Raw genomic sequence first — 13,377 nt, forward strand, 5'->3', positions numbered from 1 at the left:
ATCTAAAATCTTAAGTTTATTTAGACATCGAGAAGCTGAGGTTGTACAGTATTATACAATATTTTGTTTTAAATACTAAAATTTTGGCACAGATTTTTCACTGGAGGACACAAATAAACAATCACAAGAAATTCCTGGTTTTATTTTTATATTTTTATGGTTCGTTGTCTTTGAATTCTGGCAGAACTTTGTAAAGTCACTTAAGAAGAGAAAGGTTACTGTCAGTGTCTCTCTGTGCCTGAGGTAATTTAATTTGTGCTTGCAAATTGGAATTTATATTAAGAATGTTCATTCTTAATATGAGGTTATCGCATCTTCACACTTATAACCTCTTTTCCTTTCGTTTTGAAATAGGTTTGCCAAACTATCTTATTAATGAGATGACTTCATTAAAATGTCTAGCTCCAGGCAAGGATTTATTTGATTAACAATATACTAATACCCATTGTGATATATGGGTTAAATAATTTCTGGATAAACTTAATGAGGTAACTTTGTCTGCCTACTGTCCTTTCACTGTTAATTAGTCAAAAGAACTGGATTCAAAACTCTTTAAGATAACTTTATTGAATATCAAATTTCTGCAAAAAACTAAATTAATACATGAATACTTCCAAAATTCATAGTTCTTCTGCAGATTCATTTAACACTGTAATAAAAGAAACTGAAACACCTGTGTTTCTTGTGAATTATTGTTTGCAATCAGATTTGCGTACTTAGCCTTGGCTAAGCATACTCTTCGAACTTATTTTATTCAAAACATGCAATTAAACTGATGCCTCTGTGCACCATTAAGCAAACACAATCTGATATTTAGACTTTTTTCATCTTTTTTGTCATTTGTGTTCTAAAAATATTAACTGTGGTCTGCTTCTGATAACTAATTGATTATTTTCACATTTCAGCTATTATCAATATTTCATAGTCACTGCATGGTATACAAAGCTGTAAAACTAATTAGATCTGTCAAAATATTTCCTGATTTTAAAACACAAAAAAACATTAATATTGCATGTATTAAAGAAATTGTGCAGTGAAGTACAGAAAGCATTTTTGAATTTTTAAATAATAGTTTCTCATTATAAATCCGTCATAAATCAAAACTTGAGGCAACCTGTGCCTTCACCACTTTTACCATATCATAGAATGATGAAATTAACAAAGCAAAACTATTGTTCCAATTCCAAAGCTGGATATAATACTGTTGTAGATGGTCTTGGCATGAAATTCCAAGATGGTGTTTGCTACTGTATGACATTGATGTCCTTGCCATTTTAAAAATAATGTACAGCAAAGACATTCGATTACTTGAAAGAAAAGATAAATGACTGAAAGCATGTTTAACCTAACAACCGAGCCAGTCACGCTTCACACTGCCTATTTTGACAATCTTCAAGCTTTGATCTTCCAATTTAAGGTAGTACCAATCCTTGAAAAAGTAGCTGTGTCCTGTTCAAAATGAAGGAAAAAAAATCAATGCAAAATTATAAATGACAGGTTATGGCCTTTTGCTCCAGTTTAACACATATTTCACTTATATCCTGTTTAATGTAGCCAGCTAATGTATAGAAATATGAAATAAGTAACCTTGGTGACGTGCAGATATACGATCATTTCTGACACAAAAGTAGTGAACAGTATAGTTCAGCCTCCTAAGTTACAAAGGTGACACTGGTGATTTTGGACCTGAGTTAGTTCAAGGGCAGAAAACAAAAGGTGAAATTATGCAGATCCTGGCCTTTGTACAATGGTCATCCTCTACGCTAACATACTTTCTGTAATGATCACTTGCTAATGGTCAGCTCTGCAAATTCTGCCTTGGTCAGCTGGCAAGAAGAAAGACCCTGCTCATCTACCCTAATGGTCTTCCAACATCTCATGCTTTCAGAAGGCCTATTCATTGTTTCCAAATACAATGGATTCCAGTACATTGGACTATTGGTTAATTGGGGTAGGTGCTTATTTGGAACAATTCTTAAAGAACAAAAATCTAATTGAGGAAACTGCCTGGTTTCCCTTTGTTTATTTAGGACGATATGCTGCTTAAATAGGACAGGAGACTGTTGTTGAGCATTCCAATTACTATCAGCTGTGTGTGCTTGTGTGGTCATTAACACTACCCTGTTCTTAGAGCCAACAATTTTTAAATAGCATCAGTTCCATGTGTTTGCATTCAAAAAGCAGTGATTTTTCAACACAGATGGTGAGAAATGAGCAGTAAGATAATTCAGAACTTGTTTTGCTCAGTACAGTTTCAAGCATTCAGGTTTAGAGATGCCACAAACACCTGGGAGTGAGAATGAAACTATTTCACTATGTCAACAAGTTAGGACCTACGAAGGTGGTATCAATAATCATCTTGAATCATACAATAAAGATGTAGATTTGGAGGAAGCAATCACTGAAAGGGTTGTATGAAGGTGGTCCATTATCTACATTAGATGCCTGCACTGATTTTGTTAACTTACAATGAGAAGAACACAGTTGCATGTGCTTGTTGAATTCACCTGGTGATAACTAATACACAGTTTCATAGTACTGTAATTTTCTCATTTGTTCCATATTTTATTTAAATACATAATTTGTTACTCAGTTAAATGGTAATTTGTCTTTTTATACTTTTTTTTAATGATTTCCATGAAACTTTGGCTATCTGGGCAGCCGTTTAATTGGGCCACAATGTAATGGTCCCAATTAACTGGAATCTACTGTACCTCTAATGATCAGCCTCATTTAGAAAATAGTAACAAACATATATATTCACTTTAACCTTCATGAGCCTTTTCAAATGTGTGGGGCTGTGTCAGATGCTTTAGCAGTGATTGACTAACATACAGAATGTCCCTAGATCTAATGTTGATTCTGGGGATTGCATAAGAGTTTATCTGTTCTCTGACACAATCCCAATTTTTGAGTGGCAAGGGTGGCAAGTGAGCGGTCTGTAAACGGTAGGGGCCAGTACTGCAGCCAGCTAACCATTCTCTAGGGATCCACTGGCTAACCAACAGTATGTTTTCACCATTTTGTTTTTGGCACACATGTGGATAGTTTGCAAATTGAAGAATAGTTGGTGTTTATCCCAGGAGTAACAGAGTGGAAGTGGGAAGAGAAGACATTACCTGCAATTCTCTGGCTTTGACAGTTAACAGTGGATAAGCCAGATTGCATTGGAGGATGTATTACCAGTCAAATCAATGGACACAGGCAGACTGTGAAGGATGGTATCTCACAGTTTATTCTTGTCACAGTCAAACTGTTTGACTTTTGTGACTTTGATAAGAACTGTTTCAGTGGAGGAAACCTGACTGGGGAGATTTAAATAGATTTCTGTGAATGATGGGCACATTATGATTAGGAGAAGGAAGGGAGTCAGGGGAAAGGCAAGAACAAAGGAAGGGTTTATATTAACTTTTCAAAGAGGGTGATGATGGGAGACTTGATGGAGCTGGACACTTATAGTTGATTGACCAAGATCTGACACTTGTCTCATCAGTCAGATGCTAATATAAATGGTTTGACTTCTGAAAGGAAACACAACAGAAATGCTGATGTTTGTATTCCCATAAGTACCAAATGCAAGGTTTCACCTGCATGCTAAAACTATAGGCTGAACTTGGAGTGCTGATGCTTTCTCTATGTGACCAACTCTCCCTGCACTGAGCTACTTCGTTGTAGAATCTCATGATTTTATATAGGTCTGTACATCTCATAACAGATGTGAACATCCAACTATATGTGATAACAACAAAATCCACTCCAACTCATTTCCATGGGCATCAGTCCTCAGTAATAATGCTTCCAGTCATCTCCATTGCACCAGTCTTGAAACAAAGCTAGCCACCAGATTGTGTGTTAAGTCCAAACAACCTGGGCATTGAAATATACTGTACGTAGCAAAACTTTACCTTCCTTTCCAAGTAGCCCACCCTTTTAAAACTCTTGGACGTTTCCTTACTTATGGTCAGAATAAGTATTAATTAACAATCCCATCACCTTTAACACAGCAAGAAAGTCACATCATTATCGTTGTTTTGAAGTGGTATTGGTATTGGTTTATTATTTCACATGGACCGAGAAACAGTGAAAAACTTAATTTTGCAAGCCATCCATACTAATTCTTTTAAAACATAATCACACTGAGGTAGTACAAAGGAAAAGCAACATTAGGGTGCAGAATATTATTAACTGATGTTGAAGTGAGCAGAGACAGTATGCCTTAAACCTCTAGCAATGATACTTAGCACAAATACAAAGTTCTAATAGATAAGTTTAACCCACGCGATGCATTATCAACTCTTGCCCATTTACCTGGTGGACTTCAAGTCCATTACACTGTTCATATCAATATCAACAATGTGCCATCTTTACATATGCTAAGTTAATCCAGCAGGGAAACGGCGACTGTGGAGAGAGAACCATTAAAAGTATGTGCCAGGAAATGAAGTTTATTCAACAGCTGTTTTGGGGGTAATAGGGTTGATGGAGGAGCAGGCAGACTCATGGGCATGATGGGGCACTAAAAGGAGATGTGGTCCAGACAGGTGAAAATCTCAGGAAAGATCTAAGTTTTCAAGGCGAATGAAAATGCAAAATTCAGAGGACCTTCCTTTACGAACCTGACTTTGACTTCCAAGATGAGTCTATCGCATGCTTATAGATGTGGTTAAGCAGAATGCCCAACTATTTAGGTTGGTTGGAGTAGGTGGTGAGGGTGGTTGGCAGGCTGGTGAGTCACTGAAGTAAAACACCTTGGCAGTTCTTAATGCCAACAGTTAAGTGGCTTAACTATTGGTCTTTATCCCCCAATACATTCATTTGCCTAAGCTGTTGCTTTCTAAGATTTTGAAAGAAATGTTGAGCCTGTGTATAATGTCATTACAGACTTTTGTTATTGCAATGATTTGTCTAAGTCATGTACAGGCCTTATTTGTAGCAAACTGATACAGTTATAAATATGCGTGTTGGTTCTCAGGGTGCACCATAGCAAGGAAAACATTGTTTGGCTTCCTGGTTTTTAACAAGTAATATCCCATGGTTTTGGTCTACTTTGAAGACAGAGCTCACCATTTTCAAAGGACTTTAGGGCACAGTCCAAGTTATCCGGGACCCCATTCCAGGCATCTGCAATTAACTTAGGGAATCCGGCATCCATTTTCTTCTTGGTTTCATTGTATCTGCAATCGTTTAAAATCCAACCCTTTAATTATTGTAAAATGACGTAATCATAATAAGAGCGATGATTGAATCTTACTCTTGAAAACTGTGACAAGATAATATAATATGCAGCATTGTTAAATCTAGTGTTTTACATTTTGCACATTTAAGGGAATAAAGAAATGTTCTGAAAACTATCATCCGAAAATAAAAACATCACAGCGGTAATTAATATTTAAAGCTTCAACTTACCTCCAAAATTTGTCACCTGAAAAGAGGTAGGTCTTCTTGTTTCTCTTCCAGTTAAAAGCTGCATCAATTCGTGGCAAGTTACTTGGTAGCCCAAGTGCAGTTATTTTCTTAGGGTATCCTTCCTCCAGATCATTGGCAGTATAAACCCAGAACTGATCTCCTAAGTAAAGGGAACCATTGTTTTGGTAGCATTGTAATATGACTGAACATTGCTGACAGGCCATTTCTTAGTGTTAGCAGCCATGTGCTCTATAAAACGGCTTTTTTCTTCTAAACTTATTCTCACTTTGTGATATTTGAATTTATTTTCTGAAATAAATGATAAAGTGTTTTTTTCCAAAACTACTGGAGAAAGTTGATCTACAACTAAATCAAAGGTTATTGCACCATCAAAAATAATTATTTTCCTCTTCCACATTTGACATAATCTTTAATCATAGAATTATATAGAATAGTACAGCACATTACAGGCCCTTCGGCCCACAATGTTGTGCCGACCCTCAAACCCTGCCTCCCATATAACCCCCCACCTTAAATTCCTCCATATACCTGTTTCTTAAACTTAAACTTCACTAGTGTATCTGCCTCCACCACTGACATAATTGCTTCCAGATGTAACATTGGGCTGTTAGTGGTTCAAAATGTGGAAAATGCTTATTTCTGAAAATGTCTAGCTAAATCAATATGCTCATAGGATTTACCTCAGAATTTGCAAAGCATATACAGTTTTGCAAAAAGAATGGTTAAAATGGATTATTGCCTTTTAGGAAATCGGTAGTTGTAAGCTGTTTTTAAGAAGATAACAAATTGACTAAGTTATGTATACTGGTATGTTTGTGGATGTTCCCTTATGTTTGGCCATGTCTTTCATCGGTATCTAGAAGCTTGTTGAATAAAATATTTACTTTATGTATTTACTTAACTAAAAGAGATGAATATTGAAATTGATACCTGCAAAGAATATGGTTTTCTCTCTCAGCGGTTCCTCATAGGCGGCATCAATTTTTTCAGGCAATCCAGACCAATACATCGCCACTAAGTTTGGCCCTGATGGTTGGGTATTGGGACTTGTGGTCCTCCAAAAGAATCTAACAGAACAAATGATTTTAGGAAATATGCAATAGTCTAATTCATTAGCTAACCCAGCTGATCAATGTATGCAGCATTTATGGCTGCAGCAAAGTTATTATTTCCCTCTCCTTTTGAGATGATTCCTTTTAACAATTGTTTTCTAAAAAAATGTTAAAGATACCTGCAAATAAATTAAAATGACATGAAATATTTGTTTTACATTTCTGGCAAATGAAGAATAACTTTGTCAACTGCAAACTGGTAATTCTATCACATTAAATACATAAAGAAATAACCATTATCTTTAGACTTTCACTCAGATAAAGTTTAAGTAACTACTTTATTGAATAATTAAGACAAGAGCATGTGATTACACAGCTTTCTACTAAACTAGCAAAACTGGAACATTAGCAGAAAACAAAGTCTTTACTGAGAATCTGGAGATGCGTTCTTTATAAAAGAAATGAAAAAGCCATCATACCTTAAAATTTCTGTTGGTTTGCTATCCTTAACTTCATCATGGATGGTCTCAAGACCAACTGCTAAAAGGAGGAAGGATGGGATTGTGACTAGCAACCCCATCCCGTACAAACCCAGAGCTACAGAAACACCAACAGAAGCTCCAAAAACCTCATCCTTGGGGACAACTTGGAAGGCTGGCTGGACAGAGGACTCAGGCAAGTTGCTGTTGGCAGCCTATGCCCCAGTAGAAATGGCAGGCTTTAAATAAGTATGATGCTATCCTGAACAGAAATTTTAATTAGGGGAATCTGGGCACATTGAAGAGGTATCATTTAACAGTGTGCTAGGGTAGAATAAAATAGATGAATCCAGAATCTATTTTACATCACTTCAAAACTTTTTATTTCTTTTTGATACATTTAATGGTAAATAAGAATGTATATAAAATGGGGAAAGCACCCTTACCGATCTTTAAAGAAGAACAGTTCTCTCCTTATTAGAGTAATTGCATCAAAGATCAAATTCCCCTTACACAGATCCAATGGAGTGACAGGACCCTGTGTTGGTGGCAGAGGCTTATCGGTTGGCACGCCTTAAGTGAATGCAAAGGACACAAAATTGTTTGCAGTTGATGGGATGCAGTAAGAATGTTAATTATTGTTGAGCCCTTTCAACAATAATATATTGATATGTTTATAACTCAGTTAAAGTTACATCCTGATAATGTCTCACAAATCTACAATTTTTTTCCTCTCAATTATCCTTGGACTGATATTCAGCTGGTCTCTTATGGATTGAACCATGTTTAAGTTGCAGCTGCTTAAAATACAATGAAAATGTTTAAATTTTTGAACAACTGAATAAAATTTAGAACAAAATTCCAAAGTTTCTCTCAAGGTTTCTTGACATTGCACTTTATAAATAAGTAGAGGAATAAAGGAGAGGCTGTACCCTGTTCTTAAGTTGCAATGTGCTTTACACTCTATTTGAATACTTTTTATTCATAGTTGAGTCCATATGCAGTGTACTAAACAACTTATTAAGGTTCCATTATGATTTTATCTACTGCTACTGTACCGTAAAGTTTCTGAATGCCAGAAATATCATCTTGAGGGAGCCTGAAGTTTCTGGTGTAGGTGTAAATTGGGCTCATCAGTGCTCCAGGGTCTTGGGAATGATCTAAACCAAGTGCATGGCCAAACTCATGAGCAGCAACCAGGAAAAGACTATAACCTGTCAGAAATAAAAAGAAAAATCAGCGCTACTTTTGTCAAAAAATAATAAAATAAGGATACAAACTATATTCTAATATTTCTATAGTTAACCCTTATCCAAATATTAGAGATGCATTTCAACTTCCCCCCTCACCCACTCAAACACACTGACCATGAGCATTTGCAATACTGGCATAATGCTTGGCATAACTGCATGGCCACTGGTTGTTTGGTCCTCAAACCTCTGAGTGCGGTAGGGAGCCCAAGAATTAGTCTGGGAACCTGTGATGACAAGCCTTGGCCTCAACTTTGGTTACAAGGAAGTGCTATTGGGAGCACTGTGGAATTGGAACCCACCTTGAACTTGCCTTGGTTGGCACATATTACCTATCTTCATCTGTATTCCACTCAACCTTACCATAACTTTATCATAATGAGAAACCAGAAGCAGCCAATTCCACCCAGCACAGGACCACTATTCTGCTGAGGAGACCTATTCTGCTAGGGAAAAGACCTAGGACATTACGCCTCATATCAAAAAAAACATTACATATATACTGGCAATATGGGGATTGAACAGGCTTAGCTAGCGGGTAAGTTTCAGATGGAAAGACACACAAGCACTAGATGATTGGAATCACAGCAAAGGGAAGCTAATGACCCAGCTTCCTAAGGGGTAGGGGGGGAATCACACTATTTTTTACCCCAGATGACACGAGTACATTGCTATAGAATGCTGATGTGGATGCATGAACAAATGCTAATTATATCATCATTAGAGTTATATAGACATCAGGTGGCATGGGACAAGTCAACCTTTAACCTGTCACAGTAGCGTTTGCATGCCAGAAGTGTGCATGAGCTCCTGTGCTGGATGTGGTATGTATGCTGTACCACCCAGTGGCCATACTTAATATAGTGGCTAACTGAGCCAAGAAGTCACAGGGGAAAGTCATTTAGCATCACCGTGTCTCCGTGAAGTCTTGTGCCAAACCAGTTAGAGCTCTGCTTGCTATATACTGCCATTCCTTTAAGGCAGGAAGTCAACAGAGGGCAGTGCTCTGTTGTCATCAGGGAACACTCTGCTCTCCAATCAAGGACCTGGCAATGCTCTGAAGGCTGCTTTGGCAAGTATGCAATCTGCCTTACTAAAGATCTACAGCTGTAATCTGGCTCATCCCACAAAAGTCCCACTGGCACTGTAAGTCTTCTTCTTCAACCATTTTTCTCCTCTCCAAGATTCTCAAGGTATGCCTTTAACTGTGCCCTACAGACAGACTGAAGACCAGTAAGCCCAAATGCAACCTGTATTAAGCTCTGGAAACATAGCTGGAAGATGCTCACACCAAGGAGTAAAACACCGGACAATCAGAATAAATGTTGCAGTATTAAGTTTCTTCTGGTATTACTTTGCAGTCTCCTTTTTTGGAGCATTTATTATCCCCTATTTATTAAATGTCCTTGAACACAGACATATTGTGGAGTTAACACATTACTTTAACCTATGTCATTTGCCAAAACCCCTTTCCACTTCAATGATGTGTGAAAGTAATCACTGTCAGGAAATGACTACGTCAAGTCATTGAGAATATTATTACTGGCAGATTTCCTTATACCACCCAGTGGAAGCTCATGCTGCCTGGCTTTCCCTTCGAATTAGCCTAGTTTCAGATGAAATTCAGGTGTGGATGGAATTAGCAGGGGATTTTAGAGAAGAAAGAATTGTGAAGATTAAATCTAAGAACTTGCAAGTTCAGTGAACATTCCTTACTCCTATTATGTTGTGCATTATTATTGAAACTGTAACTGAGTTAGAGCTCCAATTCTTTTCACAATATTTTACATCGTAATAATAGGCATCGTACCAGCTGATCTTCTTCTCAAGCCTTTATCGTGTCATAATGTGGACCATGTGGAAGTCTAAATGTTGACTGAATTTTTGACCTTGCTGGCTCTGATAGTTGCCAGCAGCGATCAACGTGGTTAGAGCATATTTTCCAAGGTTTTTGCTCTGCACTAAGACCAGCCTTCTCCTTCTCTCTTCTGAAACATCCCAGGCAAATTCTTAGTCATTCTCTAATCCATGAACCAGCAGATAATATCAAGGTCTGAAGCCATTTCAGGAGAGTACTGCTGATGATGCAGACTGCAATAGCATTCCTCACTAGGTACTTGTCCATGCCATGGCCTACAACACCAATAGGTTGCACTTGCTGAAGTAGAGACAAAAGTCAGAAATCAAGGAAAGAGGGTCTAGGACTTATCCTTCAAGATACAGCCTATGGAGAAATGTTCTGTCTGAAATAAGGCAAGCTGGAGTTAACCATGGATTATTGATTCAGAGAATAATCACCCAGGCAAGACTGAAAGATGACCCAGAGATGGAATTTATGTGAGGTTATTGACCTTGAACTATGAAAGGTCAACAATCCTTAAAAGTCCAATTGCTATTTCAGACTGAAGACACAAGAGACTGCAGATGCTGGAGGAAAAAATCAAACTGCTGGAAGAACTGAGCAGGTCAAGCAGCATCTGTGGAGAAAAAGCAACACTGACCACCTCCTTGCATCCAAAGACACTGTGTAATTCACTGAGTTCCTCCAGTAATTTGTTTGTGCTGCTAGTGATTGGTGCTCAAGGAGTAGACAAAATCTCTTTTCCTTGAATAGAGAACACCAGCAAATTCTCAGATGCTGTAGTATACAGTACACAATGAAATGCATCACAGATTAGACACCACTGCCTCAAAAAAATTGGTCTCAGACTTTTCCTCTACAGCAGGGGTCCCCAACCTTTTTTGCACCGTGGACCGGTTTAATATTGACAATATTCTTGCGGACTGGCCAACAGGTGTGATGTGTTAATCATGACTGGAATATAGGTGATAATTCAACTATATGTCACTTATCAGTGGCTAATACACTCAATTTTGTTTCTAAGGGTTTATCTAACAAATTTAATGTTAAACACACAGCGCATATTTTCCTCGCATGAATATAGTGATAAGTCAATTATGTCATAAGGAGGTTCCTTATGTCCAGTCTATTCCGCAATTTGGTTTTCGTTGCATTCATTGCAGAAAACTCCACTTCGTAGAGATATGATGTTGGAAATGGAAGCAACATTTTCAGTGCTTTCGTGGCTACCTCAGGATATTCAGCCTTGACTTTGATCCAGAATGCCAGCAGAGATGTTATGTCAAACATACTTTTTAGACCACCATCATTTGCAAACTCGAGGAGTTGATACTCTTCCCGTACAGACATGGATGATTCGCCGGGGACGTTCACAAATGGGTCACAGACCCATTCCTTTGCACGTCTTGGGTTATTTGCAGTTGGGAAGTAATGCTCGAGTTCTGTCAACAGTGAAGATAGGTGTTCGCACACCAGCTGTGAGCCTCAGTCTCTCCCAAATTCCCAGCTAATGTCGGGAACATGTCAAATATGCCCCTGTCCACTCGCCGTCCCCACAGTTCCAGTTTCGCTGTGAAAGTAGACATTTTATCTGCCAACTTGAAGACAGTTGTCATTCTCCCCTGAAGTGTCAAATTGAGTTCATTGAGCAGGTTGAAGATGTCACACAGATAAGTGAGTTTTGCTATCCGCTTCTCATCACTGAAGTGTGCTGCCAGTGGTGACTTTTTTCCAGAAAGAAATCTCTGTAGTTGCTCTCCTAACTCAAAAACCCTGGCCAGGGCTCTCCCCCTTGATAGCCACCTGACTTCAGTGTGTTTGAGAAGGCATTTGCGCTCTGCATCCATTTCCTCGCAAAGCTGCTCAAACAGACGTGAGTTAAGGGCTTTTGCTTTGATGTGATTGATAACTTCAAGAACGTCACTCAATATGCTGTTAAGATCAGGTGACATTTTTCGGCTAGCCAGCATTTCCCTGTGTGTGACACAGTGTGTACACTGGCATTCAGGAGCAACCTCTGACTCGGGTAGTGAAACCAGACTCGTTAAGCCGTTCCAACAGCTGTGCTTCAATGTCCTCCGCTATGTCATCGATTCTCCTTGAAACTGTGGTAGCTGAAAGAGAAACCTGTGCCATCTTGTTAGCTGCAGCTTCTCCCAACAGTTCACGGCACATGTCCTTGGCAGCAGGCAGAATCAATTCTTCACCAACAGTGAAAGGCTTCTTAGCCTTAGCAATACGGCTAGCCACTAAGTACGACACTCTCAGAGCAGCAGAATTTGTGGAGGTGGTGGCTCTCAGCACTTGCTTCTGTTCCGCTTGCTCGCGTTCTTTCCGCTCAAAAAACTCAACGGATTTGTCTTTAAGTGTAGGGTGCTTGGACTCAAGGTGCCGAAGCAGTTTTGAGGGCTTCAATGCCTCATTAGACAGTTTGTCTCTACATATCACACACAAGGGGCTTGGAGCGTGCGAGTCACTGGTCGCAATAAAGCCGTATTTTTATGTACAACTCGTCATATTTTCTGTTGAAGGAAGCTTTCTTTTTTTTTTGCAGTCTCAGCCTCAGCTGTCTCTGCGTTATCATCATCGTTAGGCCTTTTATGTCCCCTACCACCTCTTCCAAAGAAACTCTCAAGCGACGTTTGTTTTTCACCCATCAAGTAGTTGTAGATTAATGACCGACTGATCTCCTCGCGTGGGTAATGACCTTGCGTGCGTTCCAGTTCAACAGTGGGCGTGACAGGCAATGAGGAAAGGTGCAGTTGACTCATATCATTTGCTGGCGGCCCAGTAGCACATGGTTTGCGGCCCGGTGGTTGGGGACCACTGCTCTACAGGCTTGATTTTGGTATCACACAGAGAAGACTGCAGGTCTACGTCAACCCTGCTGTCAGAAAGTGGGCTTCCATTTAACATGCTCTTCAGAGTGCAGGCGAGTGGTGTTCCAAAGATTCTTGGAGGATAGGGTCCATGGAATGAACTTAGCTTCCCTTCTTGTCTCAGGGTACCTTCAATGCATCCCTCACAGCACCAAGTCATGCAATACCTCCACTGAACATTCCATGATAGGTCTTAAAGAGGCAGTACACCTCACCCTAATTCACTGTAGTCAATGGCTGCATATTCCTTAAAAAGCAAACAACCTCTACTGATCTGCAGCAGACTTGCATAAACGGCACCTTAAATTGAACTGTTTAACAAACTGGAATACTACAAACAATCTTTGTGAGTGGCCAATGATTTGTGTGAAAACTTGACCTAATTCCTCCTGGCAATTGTTTAAATGAGCCTTGTACAAAACATGACAT

General features: G+C 38.9%; 1 protein-coding gene across 1 annotated transcript in view; it reads right to left on the reverse strand.

The window, feature by feature from the left end:
* Positions 1 to 549: 549 nt before the first annotated feature.
* The window catches only part of mmp2 (matrix metallopeptidase 2), a 37,077-nt gene continuing 24,249 nt past the window's right edge, over positions 550 to 13,377 (reverse strand). Inside the window, exons 8-13 of the mRNA XM_072279547.1 lie at positions 8,017 to 8,172; positions 7,405 to 7,531; positions 6,358 to 6,494; positions 5,407 to 5,566; positions 5,065 to 5,174; positions 550 to 1,449 (exon numbers count right to left, since the gene is read on the reverse strand). Of these exons, the coding sequence (XP_072135648.1) occupies positions 1,346 to 1,449; positions 5,065 to 5,174; positions 5,407 to 5,566; positions 6,358 to 6,494; positions 7,405 to 7,531; positions 8,017 to 8,172 (794 nt within the window). The 3' untranslated portion in view covers positions 550 to 1,345. The remainder of the gene's footprint in view (positions 1,450 to 5,064; positions 5,175 to 5,406; positions 5,567 to 6,357; positions 6,495 to 7,404; positions 7,532 to 8,016; positions 8,173 to 13,377) is intronic.

This window comes from Mobula birostris, chromosome 15 (assembly GCF_030028105.1).
Source record: "Mobula birostris isolate sMobBir1 chromosome 15, sMobBir1.hap1, whole genome shotgun sequence".
In the NCBI taxonomy this organism is placed as follows: Eukaryota; Metazoa; Chordata; class Chondrichthyes; order Myliobatiformes; family Myliobatidae; genus Mobula; species Mobula birostris.